This window comes from Plectropomus leopardus, chromosome 2, assembly GCF_026936395.1.
Source record: "Plectropomus leopardus strain MGB_pleo_1.0 chromosome 2, ASM2693639v1, whole genome shotgun sequence".
Classification (NCBI taxonomy): domain Eukaryota; kingdom Metazoa; phylum Chordata; class Actinopteri; order Perciformes; family Serranidae; genus Plectropomus; species Plectropomus leopardus.
The window spans coordinates 40,650,478-40,678,225 of record NC_142177.1 but is presented as its reverse complement, the minus strand read 5'-3'; the positions used below and the strand labels follow the sequence as shown (position 1 = coordinate 40,678,225).

At 38.6% G+C, this 27,748-nt stretch overlaps 2 protein-coding genes across 4 annotated transcripts in view; both read left to right on the top strand.

Annotated features, from left to right (window-relative positions):
- Window positions 1–487: 487 nt before the first annotated feature.
- smpd4 (sphingomyelin phosphodiesterase 4) lies at window positions 488–25,287 on the top strand. Of its 3 annotated transcripts, none has more exons than XM_042510802.2 (20): window positions 488–617; window positions 994–1,082; window positions 2,205–2,291; window positions 4,507–4,643; window positions 5,720–5,795; window positions 6,381–6,489; window positions 7,139–7,191; window positions 7,991–8,142; window positions 8,729–8,861; window positions 10,146–10,217; window positions 15,999–16,088; window positions 18,789–18,943; window positions 19,131–19,221; window positions 19,990–20,087; window positions 20,328–20,491; window positions 21,421–21,626; window positions 21,819–22,049; window positions 22,674–22,805; window positions 23,269–23,397; window positions 23,835–25,287. In XM_042510802.2, exons 2-20 carry the CDS (start codon window positions 1,044–1,046, stop codon window positions 24,153–24,155), a joined length of 2,475 nt encoding a protein of 824 aa, XP_042366736.2. In that variant the 5' UTR covers window positions 488–617; window positions 994–1,043; the 3' UTR covers window positions 24,156–25,287. The 3 variants fall into 3 exon arrangements, with proteins under 3 accessions (XP_042366736.2, XP_042366728.2, XP_042366743.2); XM_042510794.2 differs by having other exon boundaries at window positions 15,999–16,136; XM_042510809.2 differs by lacking the exon at window positions 15,999–16,088.
- Window positions 25,288–26,535: 1,248 nt separating this feature from the next.
- LOC121960893 (DDB1- and CUL4-associated factor 1-like) overlaps window positions 26,536–27,748 on the top strand; it is a 29,117-nt gene continuing 27,904 nt past the window's right edge. The window contains 1 exon segment of the mRNA XM_088070886.1: window positions 26,536–26,935. Within this exon segment, the coding sequence (XP_087927012.1) occupies window positions 26,900–26,935 (36 nt within the window). The 5' untranslated portion in view covers window positions 26,536–26,899.

The window sequence follows — 27,748 nt, the reverse complement described above, 5'->3', positions numbered from 1 at the left end:
ATTATGTACTACAGACTATTATAGACTATGTATTTATACTTTAATTTTTTTCAATTTATTTATTTATTACTTATTTTATTTTTAATTGCATTTTTCTGTTACATACTTTGAATATATAATTATAAAGTTATCAGGACATTTCCTTGGCACCTTTTATTCACTGTTTGCAGGAAATTTCTTGCCAAGTTGCTCATTATCTTTTTCTCATGTTTTATAAAAAAAATCCAACCAATTTTGTCAGGTTTCAGGCATTTAAGTACTGATGAAAGGACGCAGCAGAGGAAAAAAGCATGTGTCCATCTATGTATTATTTTTTCAATACCGTCATCATCAGTTTAAACCATGGTTACATGTGGTATTTAAATTATTATTATTATTATTATTATTATTATTATTATTATTATTATTATTATTATTATTATTATTATTATCATTGTGAAAATGCATATTGGAGTAAATAACGCACTCCGGTAGGTGGCAGTAATGTGTATCAATATGACTACCAACCAAAACACCACAGAAGAAGAAGTCAGCGCCTGGTCGTGTTTGAACCACACTGATGGAAACGCGCCTGATGAAAAAGTAGCCGAAATTTTAAACTCCTGTCAGCGGTGAAGGTACAAAGTTGTTGATTTGAGCTTGTAAATGTTTACTCGGCGTGTTTTTGAGCGGCTGTGGGTGACTTTCAGTCAGTTCCCGTCAGTTTAGGTCTCTTTTTGCTCGCTAAGTTAGTTAGCTCCCTCCGGCTAGCCGGCTCGTGCTAATCAGCTGCCCGGTCTGAGTGTGTGTCTCTGCGGAGTGTCCTCTCAATGGGACACTTTGTTGTCGGATTAACAAAACATACAGTTATCACACTGTGTCCACTGCGTGCTTTTGTCTCTGTGATCACCGACTGTGCTTTTCTGCTAAAGGGGCTAGCAAAGTAATGCTAGGCTAGGCGGCATCGCCAGCTAACTGGGGAAATTAAAAGTTTTGTGTGTTATCCGCCTCCAGGTGGGCTCCCAGTGGACTGTACACCACCAGAAGACAACACACGGTCCTACATGGCTGCTCAAACACTTCAACAGCCCAGTTTCTTACTGGTGAGTCTCTCAGCGCGATTGTTTACAGGTTGTAACCGGGAATCAACATGGTCAGCTGGTGGTTAGTGGTCATTTTTTGGGGTCCTTGTTGACAATTTTCCAAGATGAATGCACATAATGAAGAATAAATAACAGCAACTCAATTACCTAAAATACAGGAACAGAAAAATGCAGACCGAAAGGGTTTAAGGCTGAAACTTAACCCGTTAAAACCTGACTGGGCATCAGTTTTTCTGTGTTACTTTAATTATTTTGCAGTTTATTTAATCATTTGAAACCTGAGAAAATTGGTTTGGTTTCTCATAGGACTGGTCAGTATGGCCTTTAATGATTTCACAATATTCATGGACCATATCACGGGACGCAGTATATATCACAATATTTGAGCCCTCTTCAAAAGCTTCATAAATGCTGCACTGGGCAACAAAATCAAATCTCACATATGAGACGAAATACATAAATATTGATACTGTGACAAATTTTAGGAATGACTGTTTGTACTTGGACAAAATATAAACACAATGACATTTTTGATTATTATTAGCAATGTGGATTTAATGACTTAAGTGGGTGAACGCAAATATTCGAACAAGTAGAAGATTCTGATAAGTTTATAAAATTACATCACTTTGCTGCAGCCTTTAAAATCAGGAAAAGACAACAGATGTTTCATATCACGATATGACCATATCCAAAATCTCAGCTGGTATGTGGTCTCATATCACGATAACACTATGTATCCTGTACATTGACAAGCACTAATTTCTTACAAAAACACAGTAACAAATTAAAATGACCAACTTGGCAAGAAATGTACCACACATTGCATGAAGTAAGACAAAGGTGACGAAGAAATTGTCCTGACAAATATAAATAATAAATTCATCAGCTCTGACAATGTTGCTGCTCAGCCTCAAGAGACGGGAGGGACGAAGCTGAAGTTATTCAAAACAAAAAGAAAAAGCAGAATTAACAACAGAGACCAAAAAAATAGAAACAATAAGAAAATTCCAAAACATGTTATAAAGTTATACCCCCATTTTAATTGTTTACAATTACCCTGCTGCAAAAAATATCTCCTTTACTTTGTGGTTCACAAAATGTGTTGTGATGTTCCTCCAGGCCAATCTGAAAGCAGATGCCACCACCAAACCTCTCCTCCAGCGATGCCAAGATCTCGTGAAAATCATCGATGAATATCCCGCAAAGGTACTCTTGACTCTCGCACTCCCGTCTTCTCTTTGTGTCATTTGCTGTAAAAGGTGATGGACTTTTTACTGTTGTATTTGAAGTCAGTCTGTGGGATGATGATCAGATTTATTATACATTTTATGTATAATTTTTGTTGTTTGGATAGTGGTTTTTTGTGCTTTTGTTGTTGCTTTGAGTGGTTGTTAAGATGAAAAAAGCACCATAAAAATGTATGAACTTGACAGCACCAAATCCCACATGCTAAAAAAATCACAACTTTTGTTCTTCATAAGTTTATTCGTGTCACATGACGTCAAATTTATTCTTCAAATTTATCTTCCAGGCCTGGAAAAGTCATAGAAATAGTAAAAATCACTGAAAGTTTAGAAAGTTATTGAGCTTTGTTTTGTTTTGAATAGTTTGAATCTGATATGTTTGAAAAACATCACGCAAGTGAGGGCTAGAAAAAAAATATTATGGGTCCTTGAAAATTCATGGAAAAGATTTGTAATTTTGTCCTTGAAAATGTGTGGAATCCTGATTAAAATGGCTTTGTTGGTGCACTAGATGTAATATAAAAATGGCTGCTAATATTTAACAGATTTGAAAAAAAAAGCTTTTTTTTTTTACTAATAATCACACTGAAACAACACATGCAGTCACAGTGCAGTGCAGCATTTAATATGCACTGTGAAGCAGCTGTATGGTTACTCTGTTTGGGCTCCACACGGTGTTTGAACAAGCTTATTGGGCTATTTGCAAAAGAATGTTTTTGGATTTGTACGTGACGCGGTATTTCAGACCCAGTCAGCTGTTTGTCTCTTCAGTGGACACTGCAGGGCAGGCCTGACCTTTTATGTTAATGCCTTCAGTGAGAGGAGACAGCTGCACGTACTCCTGAGTTTCACTTTGAGCGTCTTCACCTTCTCTTAAAAAGGACATTTGAACTTTGGCCTGTGAAATGTACTTTACACGCAAACGATCTGCGCAGAATCCGACATAAAAGCTTGAATTGTATTGTTTGAGAAATTCATGCTGATGTTGGACTTTCTTTTTCTTTTTCTTTTTTTTAACGTGGAAAACACAAAAATACACAACACGACTCTCACCCCTGGCGGCACCTCAGTCACACATATCACAATATAATAGGCCTTACAGAATCTACTGAAAAAGAAAATAAAGAAATTATTAGAAAAAAGAGACACAATTAAAAAAACAAAAAAAGAAAGGTAAAAAAGCTTAATTAAAATACGCATAAACATTTGACAGTAAATAAAGTTACATTAGAGATTCGGGGTCTGTAACCCTCACGTTTGACTTTCTTGTGTTCAGATGTCAATCACAACAACCAGTGATACGAGTCTTTATGTGCTACAGACATTAGTGGACAAAAATAGCACAATATATAATAAATGATGCTTCCTGTCGGCATGTGACAGCGTTGTTGTAGTTATTCTGTTGGAGAGCAGCTGTTGGTGCTTCAGTGTGTGACACAAAGATGATTGTGAGGCAGCTGCGTGTTACAGTCTGTGTCGGATGTATTATATGACGAAATATATCGTCTGACTATAAAAAAAAGTATCATTTCATATTATGCTATTGTGTTTATTTTCTTACCTCATCTGATAGTGCTTTGTGTAATTATAACATTTAAACTTACTGTAACAGTACAACTTCATTTAACCTTACGTCCTTTAACATTTATAAAAGTATTTTATGAAACTTTGTTTCTGTAACTTTATTTTATGACAGTAGCTACTTTATTTGTAACTGTGGTTCATTTAACATATTTGTGTTTTCGTAGTTCAGAGGAGATTTCAAATATTGACTTGTGTGTCATCTTTTGCATTATAGCCTAAAAGTATCCTGATGGTATTTTAAAGCCTCCTTTGACTCCGTTAGTTGGTTAGTCAGAAAGTCAGCAGATATTTTGCTTCTCTGATACGTCGGTCTGCTGTTTTTGATTTGCTATGAGAGAATAATTAACTCTGAGGAAATTATAACTAACAGAAGTTGCGATCTGCAGTCCTCACCACTAGATGTCGCTAAACTGGACCTTTAAGTTTGCGTATTATTTCAGTGCATCTCTGCGCTGCGTTGTCCACAGTTCAACCACAGAAGAAGATTTTCACTGTTGGTTGTTAGAGCTGAGCTGTTTGCCACGGCAGGCGTTATAATGTGTTAAAATGTGTTTCCAGTTTATGATTAAGTCTTTATTTATGTTTTCATTTAGGAGCTGCACTTGATTTTCCCCTGGCTGGTGGAGAGTGTGTTTGGCAGTTTGGACGGCATCATCGCCGGCTGGAACCTGCGACTCCTGCATTCGCGGAGCAACGAGTACAACATCGTGATGGAGTTTCTGAACCCCAGGTAGTTCACCGGAGTGGGCGATATGGCAAAAATATCATATCACGATTTTTTAAAGGCAGGATCACGAATTTATCACGATTCTTTTTCATGTTAGATTTTGAGACTATTGAGCTTGTTACTGAACCGTACAACCAAGCTAATTTCCCAATTCAAAAAATATAGCCCTAAAACAAAAAATAACTGAACATTTAGTCCAAAGTATTTTTGAACAGATTTTAAACTGTGTGCAGTTTTGTTTTCCACTGTTTTCATGTAAACCATTTTTTTTGTCAGGTAAAATATTTTCAATGTTGATTTTTTGGGAGGGACAAACTATTCTGTGTTTTTATTTTCATCCATGACTTCCCTTCTTGGTTTATCTGTGTATCTATAGGAAAGGCATGAAACAGACATAGTGCATAGTGCTTCAGCTGAGAAAAAACAAGTATATATATAAAGATATAGATATAGATATAGATATAGATATATACCTAGTATATGGCTGGACCATGTATAGTGGTTCCCGACCTTTTTCCTTATTTACTCTCATGACGTCTGCCCCTGGTAATAATAATGAGAGCTCAGCCCGAGCTGCTGGGTGAGACACGGAGCGATGCACTCTAAATACTTCCATCCAAAGTCTGACTAAACCTGAAACTAACAGGAAATAGTCTTTAGAAGTGTAAAGAAGTCACTTTCCACTCTGAATATTTGTCTGTTGGTTCATTCAGACACTTTGGTGCTTTGAGGAGAAGCTCCGCTCTGTTTGTCTCTCTCTAACCGCGCTGCGCTGTCGGGCGATCAGCTGTTTGATCCGTGCTAATGAACGGCTGCTCGGCTGGCAAATAATCGGCTGTATTCTTCAGTCAGTTGTTCACTGCATCTCATGATTGTTCAACACTTCGGCTGTCGCAGTGTTTTGGCGTGAGATTTGCTTTGGTGTCATGAGATCGTGAGACTGACGCTGAAAGCGTGTGTCACACGCCAGAAGCATGAGAGCTGGCAACCCTGAAATATGTTAAGATGCAGAACAAAACACTTATAATATGTTTTTTGTATGTTTTTTTATATGGTTTTTACATCTGATTTTGTTTCAGTGGGCCGATGATGAAGCTGGTGTATAAACTTCAAGCTGAAGAGTACAAATATGAAATACCCATCAATTATCTCCCGGTAAGAACATCTGTCTCTTTAGTGTTTGCATCAGAGTCAGTAAGTTTTTGTGTGGTGTGTTTGAACAGCTTTTTTAAATTTAAAAAAAAAAAGCTAAAAGCTTGTTGTTAGCTAGTTAGTTAGCTACAGCATATAGTATACTCAGTGAGGATTTCAAAGGCTGCAACAATTTCTGTCCTCTTTAAAGTATCTGCATCAAATGTGACATATTTTAATATCAGAGCTAAATGTTGCATCGCATTGTTGCAAGCGAAAATGAGGGTTGTCATTCAGTAAATTGATCTGCAAAATATGATCTTTTAAGTGTGTTTTGACTCAATCGATATGTGTGCCATGTACGATGTAGAGAAATTTTAAAAAGTGACATTTAAAAATGTCCTTCCATATAAAGTTAACCCCTTAAAACCTGAGCAAATTGTTGTTTAACAACTGAAAGGAGGTAATGAGCAACTTAACAAGAAAAAAGCTGCTTATTGCGTTTTGGTGATTTGTTTCTGGTGTCTGTTTTGAGAAAATGTCAGTTGGGTCCACATGTTTCTTTTTTGACGCTGTAGCCTGATTTCTGGTTCTTGGCGTGTCCTGCAGGGTCCTGTGAAGGCGTGTATCCAGGAGGGAGTTCTCCCAGACTGTCCGCTGTTTCACAACAAGCTGCAGTTCCCCCTCTCTGGTCTGCTGACTCTGAACCTCGCTCTCAGTATCCTTCCCAACACAAACGCAGATCTGTCCGTCTGTCTGGGTCTCTTCATGGTATTCAAGAGGGATTTCCTGTGACAAGTCAAGCCTTTATTAAACAAAACCCTGTGCAGACTCATAGCTAATAATGACGATAATTATTGTTTACTGTACAGTGAGTCAGCTCTTTGCTACCTCAATTGTCAGTTAATCCGCATATAATTTATAGCCTATTAAATGTCAAAAAAGTAGTGGGAAAAAAATGCACATCATAATAGGAATAAACCCCAGGATTATGTCTTTGAATGCATTACTTTGTCTGACTAATAGATGAATACTCAGTTTCAGAAAAGACAAAGAAAAGCAGCAAATCTTTCCTCTGCAGAAACCTGATTTAGGTAATAAGTAGTGTTTTTTCACAGTTTGTGCTTCAGAAATGACTGAAAAAAAGAAAAATGTCTCCGCCAATCTGCTTATAGATTAATCATTGCAGCCGTAATCTTTTGTCGAATTTTTCTTTAAAGTAGACAGCTGTAGAAGTTTACTGTATGATTTTCCTAACAAAGTCCTCACTGTCAGACAGCGAGGACAACAGGAAGGTTCATACAAGCCGAGGGAGGGAGCAGACTTTTCCTGTTTGTGCAGTTTGATTATTCCTGAACGTTTCGCAGATCCATTTGAATTCTTCATGTTCAATTTTGCCTACTGTCTCATCACGCCAAAGGTGAGTTTATCAAAACACCATCAGTGATATTCGGGTTAAAGGGTGACGTCTGTGTATTTTTCCATGTTTTTGTGTCTAAGTGAGTTTTTGAAATTGTTCCAGTATTGAGTGAGAGGACTGCAGCTGTCAGCAGTGAAAGAGGCTGCAGTGTAACCACTCTGGGCTTCTTCACACCAGCTTATATTGAGTTATATTATATTAAGTGTTTGTTTTTGTCACTGACAGACTCATATTGTTATTCCAGGTGTCTGACAGTTTATGGAAAGGATCCCTTCAGAGATAGTGTCTTTGTGAACGAACAAGAGCCTTTTTGTTTAACACGAAACAACCCCAAAATCACCATCATCAAACATGCCAGACTAAAGTTAATAGTTCTTGCTAACCCCCTTTTTAAAAAATTTATTCCCATGTTTTTGAAAGAAATCGAACCAGTTTGTTATAGCCGTTAAAGCTGGCTGACTATTGGTGCTTTAATCTGAAAATAGTAAATAAGAGGAAAAAAAATAGCAAGAAAATTAGCAGCAAATAAATAAATCATATAAAATTAAAAACAGAAAAGTAAAACAAAAAGGAAAGTTCCTAAAAATATTATAATTTTGAAAAATTTGCGGGCCAGTTCTTGCCAAGCTCCTCATTAAATTTATTCCCATGTTTTTGAAAGAAATTGAATCAATTTGTTAAAGCTGTTAAACCTGGCACATTGTTGATGCTTCAATCTGAAAATGAGCCCATACAGTCTTATGGCAGATAAGATTTGTCGGAGGGAAAACTGATCATTTGTTCCTCTTTATGTTTGCAGAATTACCCTCCAGGCCAACATGGGAGCTCCACTGACACCGCCTACTTTGTGCTCGTGGACACTTACCTCAAATATTTCCTCCCCAGTGAAGGAAGTGTCCCCCCCTCGCCTTACTCTGACTCCAGGGGCTCTGTCACTGCACCTTCACCCAGGTATTTATAACAAGATGTGAAGAGATGAACGTTATTTTCATGTGCTGCAATTAAACAAACTTTTTTTTAACTATTGTTTTTTTTTACCCTGACAGCAGTTTGTGGTACAGTTAAATTTCCCCTGCAGTTCAGATTTTCAAAAATGTAAGAACTTTGTACAACATGAGAGAGACACACATAACAGCTATTTTAGGAATATTTTAGGAAAATAGAAAAGCAGTCAGAAGAGAACGACATAATGGGGTTGTTTTTCCCAATACCTCCGCAAAATCTGCCTGTAAAAGTCTTACATATTTTTGTATTGACTTTGTACAGAGCCCAGTGAACACACTTTTCTAAAGCCAAAGAGAGAAAATAATCTTTTCCATAATATAAATATAATTTGCTTTATCTATCTACTCCTGTATTGAGAGGGTTCAGAAAGTAACCAGCACCCTGTGAGGGCTTTTTTGCAAGCAGAAGTAAACCTTTTCCATTTCAAAATGGATGTTGAATTGATTCATGTTTGACCCGGTATAACAACAAAATATTGTATGATTTTAAAATGTTTTGTAATGCCACTGTCTTCTTATATTCATGTTAACAGATCTTCCAGTGTTTCCTTCGCTGGTTATGGCGTTCACAGCCCCAGTCTCCTGAAACATCACATCTTCCATCAACCATCAGTAAACGCAGACCCGGCAGCCCAGGAGATCTGGAGGTCTGAAACACTGCTGCAGGTGAGCCACAAATCAAACTGGGTTAGTGTTTTTCCCATTTACACAAACTTAGCATGTTAAAATGCAATAAATGGTTCATAAATTCATGTACTTGCATTTTGTTTCAGGGAGCCACAAAATGTTCTAAAGTAAAAGATGAAGTTAAAAAAAAACTCACTGAAATCCCTCCAAAATAAAATTAAATGAACAAAATGAAAATGCATGTTTGCACTGTTTAAACTGCATGGAATTAACCCTTACAGGGACTGTTTGGTGTGTTTTATGCGTGTTCATGCGTATGGCATACGGTTGGAAAATATTGTGTATTTGAGTGTAATCAGTGAATTTGCAGCTCAGCTCCTACAATAAGTCTAAAATACACTGTGGAAACTAAATAGTTAACTTCAGACTGTTCAGGTCAAAAAATGCTCCAATGAAACCCATTCAAACTGACATTTTTGATCCCACAGCCATCAGAGCAGAAAAACAGGACTTGTATTATTTCTGGGTGTCATTCTGGGCTTTTGACTCTGAATTTGTCATTTTGACTATTTTCCACCTGATGAGGTCATTTTGACCATATTTGACATCTGGAGGAAATACATGCTATTTCCACTAGGTGACCTGTCACAGTCAATGTAGCTGCTGAGACTGTCAGCAGCAAAAAAAATCTACTTTGCATTTAGTATATAGAAAATAATTAATATTTTGTGTTTGTGGCATCATGATAAAAAACCTTGCATTTAAGAAAATAAACTCAATGAAAGTAGAAAATAATATTATTAAGTAATATCTTTTATAGTCTTATTTTGAAAATTGCATTGTGTGTGCAGAGTGGTGTGAGTGTGAGTGTGTGACACTGCACAAAAGAAAAAGAAATGTTTAAAAACCAATGTTGCAGCTAGTCTTTGACACCCCAGGCTGTGATAGTAAAATAAAATTAAAAATCGACTTAGCATTTACTTTATTGAATATAGTTCATTTTTTGTGTTTTTTTCCCCCATCTACAAACATAGTGGCATCATGACAAAATATTATTACACATATTTGGTATTTATGGTTAGGACTGATGTTGGTTTTAAAAATAAACATAGAAAAGTGAACGTAGAAAATAATAATAATGTATAATATTTTTAAAGCTTGATTTTGTCCGCAGAGCGATACGAGTGTGTGTGTGATATCAAAGCGGGCCCTAAGGTTTTAGGTTTTGCGCGTGTGTGTGTGTGTGTGTGTGTGTGTGTGGGTGTGTGTGTGTGTGTGTGCGTGTCTGTGGGTGTGTGTGTGTGTGTGTGTGTTTATCCTCAGATGTTTGTGGAGATCTGGCTCCATCACTACTCCTTAGAGATGTACCAGAAGCTGCAGTCTCCTCAGGTGAAGGTAAGAGAAATATTCCCCTCACACTCCTCCTCTCCTCCACACTGCAGCATCGCACAGCTGGCTGTTGACTGGCTGACCACAACCCGCCCGCCCCTCCTCCTCCCCTCCTCCTCCACCTCCACCATCTCTGTCTCATCTCAAGCCCAGGGTGGGAAAACGGCTCTGTCCAGCAGCCTTGTGGTTGGTATTTTTGTCCATCAGCCACTTTCTTTGCACCTGACCAGCTGCCGTCAGGAGGTCCTACTTTAAAACTAAGTTTAGTAAAATTGTGCACCAGCTACGGTGGCTGGTAGATTCAAAAAACATCCAGGCTCGGATAAAGTCTTTGATGAACATAGTGGAGATAACGGTTCATGGTTTAGTTTAGTAAAAACTATATTGTTTATGCACTATTGAAGGACAACTTCACCTACATCTTCTGTCATGCTGCAAGCAGCCACATTTCGACATACAGAAGAGTTTAACCCTTTGATATCTGGAGCAACACACCTTTTCCTGTGCTGCTTTCAGATGCCTTTTACAACTATTTAAACTTTTTAGCCCAGAGTAAATTGGTAAATTCTTTAAAAAAGCATGTGGGGAAAAAAGGCAGTGAGCCACTTGGTAAGAAATGTTGCACATATTTGAAGAAATAAGCAGATTTGGATTTTTTTATAAGCTAGGGAAATTGTCTAGAGAATAAAAAGAAAAAACGCCAAGGAAAATATAATTATAATAGTTACATATTTAAAATAATATTACAGAATTATTCTAATTAATTTTCAAGGTCTTATTTGCCTTGATTTTTGCTTGTTTGCTTACTAATTTTTTCGTAATTTTCTTGTACTCTTTACTAATTTCTTGATATTTTTGGGGTTCTTTCTTCCTCCGTTGCTCATTGCCTTAATTCCATGTTTTTGACAGAAAACGAGCCAAATTGCTCAGGTGTCAAAGGGTTAAAATAAACAGCATGTTGCACAAAAGTGTATGATTTCCTGTTGATAGGCAACAGTTGATGACTTGAAAGTATAGTCTGGATTTTTAGAAGTGGAGTTTTATGAGGTACTTATCAAAAGTCTCATTGTATCGCTAACAGGACATGTTGGTTGGTTCAGCTCCAGTTTGGAGAAGCAGACAGGCGTAACGCCACAGAAGCTGACACTCAGGCCACACTGCCTGCCTACTACTACTTTTTTTTTGCTCAATTCCTATTTCTAATTTTGCATCTTTTTTATTATTATTTTTTTAAAACTATTTTTACTGTTGTTTTTGCTCTGTTTTTATCTTGTACTTACCCTGTTTTAATATCCCGTTACTGCGGGAACAATGCAAATGTCCCCTTTGTGGAACTAATAAAGGATTATCTTGTCTTAACTTATCTTATATGTTTTGCTGTTCCCCATCTGCAGCAGTACAGCACTTAGCTTCTGTGGCGATACTCTTGCCTGCTTCTCCGAACTGGGGGCCGACTGATATCTGCTGTGTGTAATGCACTGTTTGTGCAGAAGTACCTCGTATAACGGCACCTTAAAATATCACTTTAAGTTGCAGCTGCAGACAGGAATCAGCTGACTGGAGTTAAAAGGTCTCTTGAGCTGCTCACAGTGTGAATGCACAGCAGGCGTCCCTGTTCCTGGCTTCAGAAGCATCACAGTTTGAAAATCCCTTTTATCATATATAAGTAGCCGCAGAGTTAAACTACTGCATTAAGGAATTTGGCATGTGTTCCCAGTAGTAGTGCTTTTGCTTCCTTTCACATCCTTTGCATGCTGGCATGTCCACGTCACGGAGTGTTTCTCGAGTCCGAGTGTGTGAAACACCATCATAAAGCCACGGCACGGTGAAGGTTTCCCTGCAGAGGGTGCACACAAGATTTGATCCTTAAATGCAGTGCTCTTCATCATTGTCAAAGGATCTTATATCAGACAGTATGTTTACATGATGGTAGACAAAGTCAAATTATTATTGACTAAAACTGGACTTTTAGAATACATGTCAACATGTTAGTCTGACTGAAATTTGACTAAATTGATTAAATCAAACTATGTTTATACGCACACTTTAGGTCATTTAATTTAATTTGATTTATTCAGTCTATGATATCGACCCAATCACAATCATAACTGTTTATTTACGGTAACTTTGGGGTAGAAAACCACCGCGTCTAGTTGCGTAAACATAATCAAACGGCACTGAGCAAACTCTGCCTTCATTGATTAGCTTTAAGCCAAATCAGTATCAGTGTGAGCGTATACTATATTTAGACTATTTTCAGCACTTCGCCTCGCTGTCAGACAGCTTTCACCGACAAGGATTTGAGGCCGTTTTATCAAAAACACCAAACTGAGAATACAGTCATTTTACTCGGCTGAACGGCGAGATGCTGCTCTACCGCTGCCTCCATCAGCTGCTGTGGAAGCTAAAGAGGAGAAAACATTCAAATATAGTCAGTGTTTAAAATGGTATTGACTTTTTTTAGGTGGTTGAACTATGTTTTGTTGCAGCTCCGTCCACAGCAGGACATCACTCAGCTCTGTGTCGCTGTTCTGCGACTCTACTCTGTCACAGGAGGGGTTGGCTGGAGTGTGACTTTTTATTGAAAAAAGTATTAAATGCTACCTTTTCAAGTTGTATGTCCCTCACCTGAGCCAAATTTTATGGTCTAATTTCGAGAATTCAGAATTTAGTCAAGTTTCGATCGTCCAGTTTTAGTCGGACTAACACACTAATTCGACTCTTTGTAGCATTACGTAATTGTACCGAATATATCCAAAGACGGCATAATGTTTCCGACTGCTGATATAATGTTTGTATGACACAAAAAACGTGGATATGAAATGACCATGCATGGTGCTGCTTTGAAGAATATTACTGTAGCAGCACAGCACTGCAGAACTTTTAAAAACATCCAATATGTTGCTCAAATTGTCCATAAATTAGAGCTACAGTACATCAAAATAAAGGCAAAGGTTCAATTTCTTCATATGAATATGTTATGATGACCATGTGTTAATGTCATATTTAATATAGGTCAGTTTGGTTATGTGTTAAAAGTTAATAATGGAGGTTTCCCACCCATCAAAAGCGATGGTAGTGAGACTTTATGTTGGTGGTGTTTGCTCCTTTTACCTGCGTCATACCTGCCCTCTCTTATCTACACTTTGACCCTCAGCTGATCGCATGGTTTGTGTGATGCCAACATGTGATGCACACCTGCTTTTACACCCAACAGCACTGTTTCCTCAGGATTTATGCAGCAGTTTTTTTGTCAGTTGTTTAGATTAGGGCTGCAACTATCAGCTGTTTTTGTTATTTTTTTAAAATTCCTTTTTCGCACAGTGGTATTGGGTTTGTAATCTCTATCACTCATAACGCAAGTTCAGGAATCAGTCTCAGGGAGAAAAAATGGTATTGCAACATTTCCATTATTTTCATTAAAATGATTAGTTTATTTTCTCAATTAATTTATAGTCTGGTCTATAGGACATAAAAAACACAAGTTCAGGAATCTGTATCAGTAAAGAAAAATATGGCATAATCTCAATTATTTGGTAAAAATGGTATGGAACTATCTCCATTATATTGATTACTGATTAGTTAGACAATTATTTTCTCAATTATTTAATAGTCTGGTCTATAAGACATCAAAAAACAATAAAAAAATGCTCACATTTATTGAAAATTTTCTGGTATCAGATTAGTCTTTGGTCTAAGCTGATACACAAGGTCAGGCATCTGTATCAGGAAGGAAAAAAACAGAATTGGAACATCCTCATTATTTTCATTATTGATTAGTTGCACAATTAATTTCTTAATCAATTAATAGTTTGGTCCATGAAACATCAAAAATACAATGAAAAATGCTTAAATTTATTGAAAAATTTCAGGTGCATAATATAAATTCTCCCCACCAAACGCTCCAGCAACAACGAACTAACTGTAAAATAAAACAGTATTGAAATATACAAGATGACAGTTTCAAATGTCTCGTCCGAGAGACCCAAAGATATTGACTTGATGTGACGTAAGAGGAAAAACAGTGAATCCTCACGTTTCAGAAACTTGAGCTGTAAAATGCCGGTTACTGAGGTTTATGTTTCCTAAATATCAGAAGTTATTTCAATACTTTGAGCTCCATTGCTGCTCCATAAGGCTTCAGAGGAAACAGTGACGTCGCCCTTTAACTCTTCGTGTAACATGCTGACAGATGACCTGCATCATTACAGATTTTGTCGTGTGACGCCTCCATGTACTAAAAGCTAATCCTCCTTAAACGTATTAACCATTTTTTTGAGTTATCGTGTTGTATTTTGTTCCTCCTGTGAAGAGTGGACTCGAACTGTAAGATTTTGTCCTCGTTGATTTGAGCTGGGATGGCACAAACTAAAGACACTTGTGAAATGAGAGATGCTCTTTGTATATATAGTGTAACATGTCATTTGTTTTAAAAGGATTAGATGGGCATACACCACATGATTTGGGTCCGTTTTTGCTGTGATTTTTTGATCCTTGAGAATCATTTTAGAGTCGGGCTGAATGTCAGCTTCGTTGGGTGTCGTTTGCCGCGCAGCGTTTGGAGGACCAATCACGGCACGGATGAATTTCAGGCCCTTTTTACACAGAGATGGCGCTACAGGGCCGCCATCCAAAGAGGCATGACGGGCGTTTAACCGCAAGATCTGGGGATCAAAATATCCCCAGAAGTACAATAACGAGCAAAAAAATAAAAAACAAAAAAACAACGGTTTGACTTGAAGCAGTCTCAGCAGACTGATCGGTCTGCGACTGAAGATTCGAATCTCCGATTTTCAAAAGGCAGCCCTAACGGACAGCGTGAGCTTCGAACCATGACTTAACGATCAGACTCTGCTGTGTGAGCACATAAACAGTGATCTTCGGCTTAAAATCACCATTCATCAACAATCAACCATTTTCTCCGACGGTGGGAGATCGACGTAAAACAACATTTCTAAAACGTGCTGAAATAGCACAGTGTATGTCCAGCTGTATAAAACGCACACTTTTCTGTATGCCCAACGTCTGTAAACACAATTGGGCAGTTTTCATTATTTTGACAGTTTTTTTGGAGCAAAGCAAAATCTTACAGTGTCGGGTTCAGTCTGTTAATGATGTTAAACTTAAGGGATGGGAATGACGAAAAGCTGAAGTTCTTTTTAAATATCATCACATGCGTCTGTATATATGGTGATTGAAACATCAAACTCACACTCTTATATTTTATTCTCAAAGCTGTGGATGTGCTGGTCCAGTCACTTTTATACCAGTTAAAATTGTCAACCATCAAACTGGAAGTCATGAAGTCCACGATGGCTCTGCCGTCGTGGCTGCTGACTTCTTGTTGCATGTGTGTAATACAAAATAGTGAAATAATTAAGTTTTTAATGGACAAAAACTATATTTTTAGCAGCTATGATTCCCATCCCTACGATCATGTCCTCGCTCTGTCTGGAGTTTAGGAAAGCCCCCCCCCCAGCAGTTACAGCGTTGTGTTCCCACAGTCAAATTTTTATTTTTGTTTGTCTCCCCTCCTGCTCTCTGCTCTTTTCCTCCTGAATATTTTTGGCCAATTGTTTCTGTCTGGTTGCACTCTCCTTTTTCGCTGCGTCCTTTTCTCCTGTTCTCATGTGCTACCTTCCTCCTGCCACCTTTTCCTCCTCTTCCTCATTTTATCCTCACTTTTCCCCTTTTCTTCCTCTCTTTTCACTTCTCCTCCTCCACCTTTTGTCGATGTCTTTCCTCTTCCTCATCTTCCTCTCCCTCCTGGTGGTTACGGGTGAACAGCTGGCGCTGCTGCAGTACCGCCTCAGTATGTCCAGCATGCCGTGCCAACCCTACGCCCCACCAGGCTCTGGGACCCTCCACACCTACCAAGTACTTTTACCTTTTCATTCACCCCCGCCCCTCTGGGGCCTCCTGGAGGTAAACCTCAGTCAGTTACGGTCAGAGTCAAGGGTACTTCTCTCATACTGATGCACACGGTGAGACATCGTTACTCATGTACTACACAAATGGCCGTTATGTGAATGAATTTGGCTTTCTAGAAAGGAAAAAGGTTGGCTACTAAAAGGTTTGAGTGATTAATAAATTGTGATGCAAAGTTTGTTGTCACACAACCCAAATTATGAAAGACAATCCAGCATTGTTAAATGGCAGTAATTCTCTGTGAAGTGTCCCAGGGATCTCATTTTTCTGCAGGCCAACCCTAGACTGTATATAGAGATGGACAACGCGCCCCAGCTTACCCCCGCTGTGCTTAAGTCAACCTAAAATATCCCCGAGATATCCACAGTGGTGGAGTTTCTGCCAAAACACCCGTCTGACCAATTGCAAGGCAGAATTCAGTTTTCATTTTTAAAAGCTTGACTTTAAAATGTATCCAGGTTTAATGATGTTTGGCTGACTGTTGAAAAGCGCTTTTCATAAAGGGGTCCACAAGCAGCAGTGTTACATTTAATCAAAAATTTGAGAAACCAGAGATTATGTTATACGCCCCAAATTTTGATCTTCTGTTTCCTTTATGAGGCCTCCAGTCTGACTGAAAGTTGTGAATCTCTATGGAGAAGTATCCTTGACAGGAAAAAGTAATCCTGGAATGAAGCTTTAGAGTTTGAGCAAATCTTTATCGTTTTGAATTTGTTTCTCTTGAGCTGGTTGTGTTTTATTTTTTTTAAAGGCATGCTTCTTTTTTTTTTTTTACACTGATATGCTTTGTTGCTTTACATGTTTACATGGGTGATAAATGTTTCTTTCTATTGACACTGTTCCTCCGCAGAAAGCAAAAGATACTACTACATTTTGAACAATCATCATCTTACATGCCAGTCAGAAAATCATTTGAGTGTTAGATATATATATTTTAAATTCATGGCCTAAATTCACAAAGGAAGGTAAGGGTTTGCTTGCATTGGAGGAAACATGAAATCATTTTGAGAAAGCAGCTTTGCTGGAAGCAGCTGATAGAGCACTGAGGTCCCACCTTTGACTGCGTGTCATTAATTAAAATCTTATGAGGTCGTTATGTTTTATTAAATCACAGCTGTGATTATTCCAAAAGGAATGATTGAATTTTTTAAATCTTAAGAAAAATACTGTTTATTAAATATTTTATATTCACATCCAGTATCAAAAATATATCAGGTGTACTTTATATTAGAGATGCACGATAACGGGACTTATGACGTCATACCGACAATTCCGATAATAACATTTTTGGCCGATGTATAGAACCAATAATTATAAGCATTAATTGCTGTGATTTCGCCCATTTTGCCCTTGGTTTGAGAGGACACTAACGTGTCAACTTTATCGCTATTTAGCTGCTTTTCGAAGCCTCTCAGCGGCATTGTTTTAAAAAAACGCGTCAGGAGAAACATTCAGCGACTTATTTATATCATCAGTGAACAAGGAGGACATATACTGTTCAGGGCGGGCCTTGGCGGAGGAGATATCGGAGGTCACCTAGAGCACCACACGCTGGAGGGGCAAAGCTGGACGCACTCAAAAAAAAACCAAAATCTGATAATTCTCTGCGCTTGTTAGCGCCCTTTCTTCATGTTCTGCCTAAAATAACAAATGAACAAATAAAGAAAGAAATAATCCTAAATTCAGCGCCCCTGTTGTTTCATCATTGACCTGCTGACCAGCCTGCACAGTGAGACCTGACGGCGCTGCGGACCGAGAGACAAAGCTCTCTGTTTCCGCTTATGTCTTCACCGGTGTCTGCTCCGCTCTCAGTCTCCGCCGGTGTCCGCTCTGCTTCGATCGTCTTTAATCAAACAGGAAGACCATCTTGATGCGCGTTAGGTGGTTAACGCATCAACGACACAATGTACTGTTGAAAGAACAAATCCAGGCGCACGCTGGTGAACAACAACACAAACTTTCAGGAAACGGTTCTGCCAAGAAGCTCAACGACTAAAAATCAGTCTTTTAGAAGAAGTTTGTGTCAGTCTCACTGCTGCTCCCTCCTGATATTTTCTATAAAAGAGCCCCAAATCTTATTAAACTTGGCGTGAGAGTCAGAGAATGTACTGAATTAACCAAAGATGGAGACAGGAAACCATGTCATTCAGCCACTTTCTGAGGCAGGCAGGTGACAAAGACTCCCACTCTTTTAAGATGACCTGTTTTGCACCATCCAAAAATAAGAGCTTATTGCAAAGGGAAGAGCCAGTGAATCGTCGGAGCAAATCGCACAAATGTATCATACAAGTCGACATCAGAATGAGGTTGAAATAAAAAAGAATCTACTCTATATATGAATGCTCAGATGAAATAATCAGAGCAGATGTTGAGTATCAGCAGCAGTGACTTCAAGACTATTTTTAGGATTTGAGATCAAAATGACAGAGCAGACCAGGTCCAGATTCTCCCTGTAAGACTGGACAAACCAGATTACGGCGTGAGACCTCCGTGCTCTGTCGAACAGAAAATGCGCTGAGGCTTTGGTGGCAGTTTGGCTGCTTTTGCACTGGGATGCATTATGATTGGCTGCTTCAGAAAGCGGGCGCCGATTGAGATGACGGGGCGTCGTGTATCCGTGTAGCACTTTGTGACTGTTTGTCTCTTCAGGAACCCTTCAGCCCGTCAGAGGAGCACGTGCTGGTGGTGCGTCTGCTGGTCAAACATCTGCACGCCTTCTCCAACAGCCTGAAGCCCGAGCAGCTGTCCTCCTCGCCCTCGGCGCACTCGCACACTCACACCAGCCCGCTGGAGGAGTTCAAGAGGTCAGATTCATGATGCGCGCTGCTATACTCTTTGCCGCTGCGGTGGCGGCGTGGATGGATGAAAATGAGCAAACACCGGCTGTAGTTCGATGAACAGCTCTGAGAGCCGTTGAAACTGCGATGACACGTTCTGCATAAATTTGATTTTTCCGGAGGGTTTGATGTTTGCTGCTCCTCTTCCTCACAGAGTGGTGGTGCAGCGGTTTGTGCAGCAGAAGCTGTACCTGTTTCTCCAGCATTGCTTCGGTCACTGGCCTCTAGACGCCTCCTTCAGAGCGGTAGGTCTCACCCCAAAATATATTTTATTTATATTTAAACTGAAACAAAAATTTATGAAACAATTCAGTTTTTGCTCCCATTTTTTCACAAGTTTAACTTAAAGATCTACTTTTTTTCATGCAATCAAAGACATTTTTAAAAAATGAAGGTACAAACTTTAGGCACTCCTGTGAAGTAATGATGCCGTTAAATCTTGTTATATCTCACCTGTAAAAGGTTATAAATCATCTTGGAAAAGATTTTAACAAATATGGGACTAAATTTTGAGAAAATAAGTCTAATAAAAGTCTGCGTAAACAGAGTGAAGTCTTAATCCTAAGCCAGTGTTGCTTTTAAATGTTTGTTCAGTGCACAATATTTATGCATTTTTAACCATGGGGCCGATCATATCACAGTCTTTTGTTCCGGTTTGGTTTCTTTTTAAACATTTTCAGCCTAAAAGTTGTTTTCCTCTTGTGCCATTCAGTTGATGCACCCTTTCACACAGTATCACTGTAAGGATACCAGTTTAAACGTGGACACCTTCAAAAACTTGTGCACAGTTGTGTAGACGGAAATCTTCCATAGACGAGACAAAGAATTTCTGTTACTTGCAATAAACTTTGTCAAGTAAACAATGTTTTGGTCGTCAATTTCGCCGTTACTTCGACAAGCAGTCTGTGGTCAGAAGTGAGAGGTTGAGCCTTCTAACTGCAGAAGGATTATTTAACACACAGTGGTTCAGCATTAAGTTCACTGTTAACGGCGTGCATCACGTCTGTGTTCAGGTGTTGGAGACGTGGCTGAGCTACATCCAGCCGTGGAGATACACGGGGGAGAAGACCAATCCTCCGCCAGACCAAAACAGAACCGTACCTGAAAAATGGTGAGTCTGATACCTTCATGCAGCATGCAGTGGTCCTCATTTTACAGCAAACATAAGTGAAACAGAAAATACTGAATAACACGGACATGAATCGGTGTAATGGCCTGTGTGGGTGTGCACGGTGATGATTGTGGTCACGCTGCAGGACCAGATGAGACGCAGGTGATTTATTATTTGGGCGAGGATGTTGTATCGACTGAGGTCGGTTTGGTTCTGACATCATTTCTGTTTTTTTCACAGGGAGTCGTTTGTTCAGGAGAACCTGCTCATGTACACGAAGCTCTTCCAGGTGCTGTTGAACCGAGCCGTGAGGACGGATCTGGTGAACGCCAAAAATGCACTGATGGTCTTCAGGGTGGCCAAAGTCTTCGCTCAGCCGAACCTCGCCGAGATGATCCAGAAAGGTGAGGACAGAAATGCAAACAACAACAACTTGTGGTCAAAGATGTTTTTGTTTGTTTGTTTGTTTGTTTTTTAAAAAGTAGATCTTTTATAAAAACTTGGTAAAGACTTGAGTTTGTGCCTCAGAACTTTACTTCTCTTGTGGTCAAAAACTCAGCAACGTTTCTGCCGTTTATCATTGTTTGATGCACAGCTGGCTCACAGTGCGCTGTGACTTAATGATGCTTTTACTGCTGATCGGATGTTTTGGTCAAAAGAAAGAATGGAAAAATGTTCTTTGGGTTTGACTCTGTGTTCAGATCATAAAAATAATCTAAAGACATCGCCTTGTACTGTGGAAAAATGTGACAGGTAATTTTCACATTTTTTAAAAAATAGATTTTTAAATGATCATACAAATAAATAAAAGAAAACTCAAAATACACAACCAAATGAACATGAAGACCTTTCAATCATGTAAAAAGGGAAAATAGATAAATAAATAAATGAAATGAATAAAATAAAATGAGCATAAGAACTATGTAGTAAAAAGAAAATAGAATAGCAGTATAATAAAATAAAATAAGGATAGAATAAAATCAGAGAGGCACATAAAAAAATACGTTCTATAGAAAAGGGAATTGGAGCAAAACGTACACATGTAGATAACAGGCGGCTGCTACAGTTACACTAAAATGTGTTTCTGATATTTGTTCACACAGTCCGGTCTGATTCATGAAACACTGTATATATTTGGGTTCTCAAATTAAAAGTCATTCTCTTTATTATATAAATACTGTATATTACATCAGTCCATTCGTCAACGCTGAGTATTTTTACGAGAGTTGGGCGACACGAAAACAAAATTTCATCTAATAATCTTTAACTTCAGTTTTTCATCATTTTTCTGACTTTGATTTGAAGCCAAACTAAACCCGGCGTCTCTCACCAGGAGAGCAGCTGTTTCTGGAGCCAGAGCACGTCCTCCACCACCGCCAACCCCGCGGCTACCTGACGCCGAGCCAAGGAGGCAGCTACCTGTCGTCACGGCAACGGGTGGTGACGGACGTGGTGTTCAGGGTGAAGAGCCACGTCTATGCTCTGGAGGGCCAGGACTGCCAGTACAAACAGATGTTTGGCCCTGAGCTCAGAGGAGCCGTAAGTTTGGCCACCACGTTTTTTTTTTCTTGAGATTTAAGTTTTGGTTATCTGTTTCCACCCAGAAGTTTTTGTTCTTCTCAGTTTTACTTTGGCGGCGGACAAAATGGTTAATGAGAATGTCAGTGGGGGCTCATACTGAAATTGTATCCCGGTGACTCCAAGTCTGAAGTTTTTTTGGCCGTTCTGCAGGTCCTGAAGTTAATCCAGATTATTGCACAAGCCAGACAGACGGCCAAGAGGATATCGGATCACTCCAACGAGGTGGCGGCCAACAACTCGTTCCTGTCCTGGTTCGGGATGGGCTCCTCTGACCCCAACAACACCTTCCCCGGGGGCGAGCCAGAGGACAGCGGGGAGTGTTTGAAAAAGACTCACGAGTTCCTGGACAGAGCTTTGGAGAACTTGTGTCAAATCTTCAAGGTCAGATTAGTTCGACTGTCGTTTGTTTTCTTTCCAGTAAACGTTCAGTGAAGACAATTTATTTTACGGACTAAAGGTGAACAATTAAGCCTGGTATTTAAAGGGTTTAAATTCTGGAAATTATTGAATTTTTTATATATATATATTTTTTATTTTTATTCTTCGATTGTGGTAGTTAATTGTAAAACTGGACTTAAATTCACTCCGAATGGCATTCAAAAAATTCTTAAAAAGACTTAAATCCCACTTACCAAATTAGGAAACGGGGAGTTTGTTACCCTCAGAGTCGGGGACGAGATCAGCCGTCATAAAACAGGGACGGTAAATGATTTTGATTGACATGTTTTGCCTTTTGTTAGTTTATAAAGTGCTGCAGACAGTGTGCAGCGTGTTTTATGTCACATTAGAGGCTGTTGTGTTAAATGTCACACCTCTTTTGCTTCCATGATACCGGTATACTGTCTAAAATCACACACTGAAGCGGCGTGATGATGTCGTCATTTGGTTCTGTGTATAAATGCAAAAAGGAAGGGGCATAGGAGCAGCTCTGTAGCGCCACCTCTGTGTTAAACATCCTGACTGTTGGTGTTTATCGGGTTAATTTTACATTTCTGTGTTTCATAGCTGAACCAGGTGCAGCTGACTCAGCTCATATCTAACCTGGGCTCGTCCCAGGACGACGGAAACTGCAAACAGCTGCCAGACTGCATCCAGGGAGAGAACGGACTCATCCTGACCGACCTGGGCAGGAGTCAGGTTCGTACTTCAAATTAGAAAACAAAGTGTGGCAGCGCACTCATGAAAAAAGCACTTAAATATTCAGTGCTGGACAGAACAAAACTACATACAAAAACAGACATGATGTCTGAAGAAGGGCCCAAAACGTCACACGTGGAGGTTATAAACGGTTATGAGGAGCTCTTTTATTTATTTTTTTGTGATAACAAAAAATAATAATAATTAGTATGATAGCAAATTGTATATACCCAGCTGTATCTTATCTCATACATATGTGCCCATTACGCCCATTTCTGACTCTATTTTTGTTTTGTTTTTTCGTATTTCAAATTATCCTACAAGACGAAGAGGGCGTGTTTTAGAACTGTGGACCAATCAGCAATGACTAAAACTGTGTGTGTGTGTGTGTGTGTGTGTGTGTGTGTGTGTGTGTGTGTGTGTGTGTGTGTGTGTGTGTGTGTGTGTGTGTGCGCGCGTGCAGATCATAAGTGGACTGCGCAGGTTTGACATTCATTATCAGGGAGACCCGGAGCTGCAGCCCATCAGGAGCTATGAGAGCGCCCTGCTGGTCAGACTTTTCTACAAGATCTCTTCTGTGGTCAATGAGAGGGTGAGCTGCTGTCTGGATATGTGATTAGAGGGTCAATATTGGATTATTACCACAATAAAATATTCACATGTGAACATGTTGCATTTATTGAATATAAGAAACTTCTAAAAACAGTTGTACTTTAATTTCCTTTAATACTTTTCCCACTGAGCTTCCTTTAATTCCTTAAATAACTGCATTGCAGTGGATGTTGATGGTTTTGTCATTTTTTCCTTTTGTTTTTTTTATTATCTAATAATCGGCCACTTTATGTGTAAACTTAAAATGATTAAGTTAACAATACGTTTTTATGCATTTTCAAATAACAGTCATTCGATTCATCGACTGTTAAATTTAACAATAATCGATTTAGGAAAGTGCTCGTGATTTGAAACTCTAAATAAACCACAGACTCTTTCACAGTAATTTAAATTTAAATATGTTTTTGGTTCCCACAGTTCGGAGGACACATGAACGCTCTCTGCTCACGTACGGACTTCCTGGGTCGCCTGGGTCGTCACTACTTGGCGGATACGGACTCCACCGCCAAACTGAGGCAGAGCCCGGTAACCCGGCGGACCTTAGAGAGGAACCGGCAGCCGAGGCTGAGCCTGCGCCCGCTGGCGAGCTACCGGACGTTACTGCTGCTGCTGCTGCTCTACGTGCTCGGGGCCCTCCTGTCGTTTGGGCCCGTCTCCAGCACGCTGCTCATCCTCACCGGCGGCTTCCTGTACGGACTCTTTATGACGCTGTTTGGAGACAAACTGAAAACACACTAGCCGAGCGGCGGGGTTCCTACACACCTCTGAAACACACACACACACACACAAACACACACACTGAGTTCGAGTCCAGCTTTGAATAAAACATGTTTATCGATTAATCATTTTCTGTTTTAAAATGGCCATCACCGTTTCCTAAAGCACAAATAGATGTGATCAGATTTCTTGTTTTTTCTGTCTAAAACCTCAAAATATTCAATTCATCATAATGTAAAGTCAGAAAAAAGCAGCAAACGTTCACGTTTGAGGAACTTAACCCTTTGAAACCCGAAGCAACATCGCTTTTATGGTGCTGCTTTCATAAGCCTTTACAGTCATTTAAACTTCTGAATCCTAAGAGGATTTGTTGTGATTTCTGTCAAAAACATGAGAAAAAAAGACAAAGACCAACTTGGTTAGAAATGCTACGAATTTCAAGAAATTTGTAGATTTAGAAAATTATTTTTTTTAAAAGCTAGGGAAAAAAGAAAACGGAATTACTGTAATTTTTAAATGCATTTACTTGTTTGGTTTTGGTTTTTTTTTAATAATTTTTTTGTACTTTTTTTCTGATTTCTTGCCATATTTTTGGGGTCATTTCTTTGGTCGTTCATTGGCTTCTTGCCATATTTTTGACAGAAATCAGACCTAATTGCTCAGGTTTCAAAGGCTCAAATGAGATTATATTTGGATATTTTACTCAAAAGATGATGTGAAATAATCAGTCGATTATAAAAATAGTTGCCAGATTTTACACATTTTTGCAGCTTTAAAGAAATGTTTTTGCTTTTTTTTTGCTTCCTGATTCTGTTTCTCTCGGCTGATCATGTAAGTTCTCTCTGAACATCAAACCGACCCGTCAGATATTCAGGACTTTCTAAAGGGACGTGATTTTTAAACGGGACGTGTAGGAACCTCGGCAAAGACTGGCAGCTCTTTTGTTCTTACTTTTGATGCCGTTTAATTTGTGGTTCATTTAACCTGTAAATACTAAATACAAAGCGCTTTGTTGCTCTGTTGGTAGGACTTTTTTTTTTCCAACCAGCATCTGAAAACAGATGCAGCCAAAAGATTCAGTGGAATAAGTGTTTTTCGCTGGAAGCAGAAAGCATTTTTGTCCAAAAGACTCAATAAACTGTTTGCACTGGTTCGTAGATCTGCTGGTCTGATTTATTCATAAACTGGAAATGTGCAGATCTCAGGTTTATCTGCTGCCTCCTTAAGTCCTAAATTCAATTTGATAATAGGCCTAAAAAGGTATGAAATTGTTGTATATTTAAATGAATTTGGTTTAAATCACCACATTCATTTTATACAATTTCATTTATCCATCTTTTATTTTCTTTTTGTCAAAGTGAGTCAAGTCCACATTTCTGGTGTTACAAACTTTAAACCTACAGCTGAACAATATACTTTAATGTTGCACCTGTTAAAAAAACTAACATACATCACCCTAATAATCACATATACTTACCTTTATGCTCACCTGCGATGCTTCAATAAGAAACAGAGGATTTGTCTAAAGAACATTTTAAATTTGATTTTAAAAATATATAAATATATATATCATTTTTGATATTACATACATATACGAAATTCAAATAAAATAAAAATCATTATACAGTATATAACTCTGAAAATAAGTTACAGACAGACCAGAGGTGGAAAACAAAAAGAAATAAAGAAGAAATATTAAACAACAAAAGTAAAAATGTAAATATGCATAAAAAGCATAAAACAATCTCTTTGAAGGAAGAGCTTTTCTTGGACATTTAAGAAAAGATCACTTTCAACTGTCTATAGCTTTTTTTCTTTTTTTTAATCATTATTAATATTATGACGTTTTTTTTATTTTTGTTTTTATTTTATTTATTCACTTATTTCACTTAATTTCACATACATTTTTTTAATTTTCCCTTTTCTCTGCGACAGATATGTATATCTGTTGTATGATGCCAATAAAAAGTAAATTACAAAAACAACATAAAGCAAGTTTATAAGAAATAAACATAATATACAATAAAAAAGGAAGAGGAATTAATTAAAATCATATAAACTGATCTTGAGCTGTATTCAGACTTTTTACACTGCTGATGAACTACATTACACTGAAGAAAAAAAGTTTTTTTTTTTTTTTTTTCGTTTAAGGACTACAAGTCCCATGAGCGGTTTCGGCTTCCTGCGTCATCTAACGTCGCCAGTTCTGTGACGTCGCGCGCAGCCGCCGGGAGAAGTTTTGAAAATAAACGTGAGAGTTTTTTCTCGTATTTAAAACGTTGAATGTCCGCGTCGTTTCCTTCGCGGTTTTGAGGCGAAATTTGTCGAAACTTGTTTGAGACGTCGAGCGGAAGTGAGGAGCGGAAAGAAGCGGCAGCAGCGCGCGCTCTCCAGGTGAGTGTGACAGGTTTAAAACACGGAGGAGTGGTTAGCCCGAGCTGTCTGTGTCTCTGACATGAGGCTGTCCACGCCGCTGCTCTGTGACTTTAACCGGAGACAGGGAGACATTAGCCGGAGACAGGGGGGGACAAGTGTGTGTTTTAACGCCGAGAGGACGCGCAGATAAACCGAAGGAAGCGGCGCGAACTGAGCGAAGTTAGCCGAGTTTGCTAACTGTCCTCGTCTTGCCGCGTTAGCTGAGACACACAGACAGACAGACAGTGTCCTCTGAGGAGCAGCTGTCCTCGCCGCAGGGACACCTGTTGCTGCTGTTGATGTGGACTCCTCAGCAGATAAACTGTTAGTGTCCAAAGAGCTGCGCTGCGATGTCCCGACGTCGAGCCAGACTGGGACAGCTGCTGGTGAGTGTGAGCGAACTGGACTCCTCAAACTGGGACCAGAGGGTTTAACCCTTTAAGACTCGAGCAAACTGGCTCCAAAACACGGGGAGCAACGCGCAACTCAACAAGACATGGCTCCAAATTAGTAAGAAATTTGTTTTAAAAGAGAAAGTATAAAAATAATGACCTGAAAATCGGAAAGAAAAGGTAATAAAAGTTTGAATAAATTAAAAAAACAAGAAAATGACCTGAAAAAAAGCTAAATAAATAAAATAAAATTAAAGTTAAAAAAAAGACAGTGACCTGAACATTGACCTGAAACTAAAACAGAAAAATAACCTGAAAACTAACAAAAAAAAATCTATGTGGAAAATAAAACTAAAACATAAAGAGAATTACCTGAAAAGAAGCAAAAAAGAGAATAAATGTTTAAATAAAAAAAAGGCCTGAAAGTAATCAAAAAAGAAAATGAACTGAACATTTTGGGGAAAAGAAGAAAAACAGAAAAATGACCTGAACACTGACAAAAATATATATAAAGAAAAAAAATAACTTGAGAAAATGACCTGAAATTTGGCTTTTTTTTTTTTTTTTTAGAATTACTTATGTATTTTTATCTCTGCAACTTTTAATTTTTGTTTGTATATATATATATATATATATATATATATACTCATTTGATTAATGAAAAAAATAAGACAGCGAGTAAGACGATAAAATCAGATGAATAAGAGTTAGATGAACAAGTAAATAAATTAAAACATGAAAAACTGGTAAGAACGGGACATCAGAAGGAAAAGTGAAGGATAAATAGAGTAAGAGCAGAAAAATGAA

Excerpts from the sequence above, each read along its gene's own strand:
- smpd4 (XM_042510794.2), top strand. The coding sequence starts at position 1,044 with ATGGCTGCTCAAACACTTCAACAGCCCAGTTTCTTACTG. Across the intron at positions 1,083-2,204 it reads AACAGCCCAGTTTCTTACTG|GCCAATCTGAAAGCAGATGC; the intron begins GTGAGTCTCTCA and ends ATGTTCCTCCAG. Across the intron at positions 2,292-4,506 it reads TCGATGAATATCCCGCAAAG|GAGCTGCACTTGATTTTCCC; the intron begins GTACTCTTGACT and ends GTTTTCATTTAG.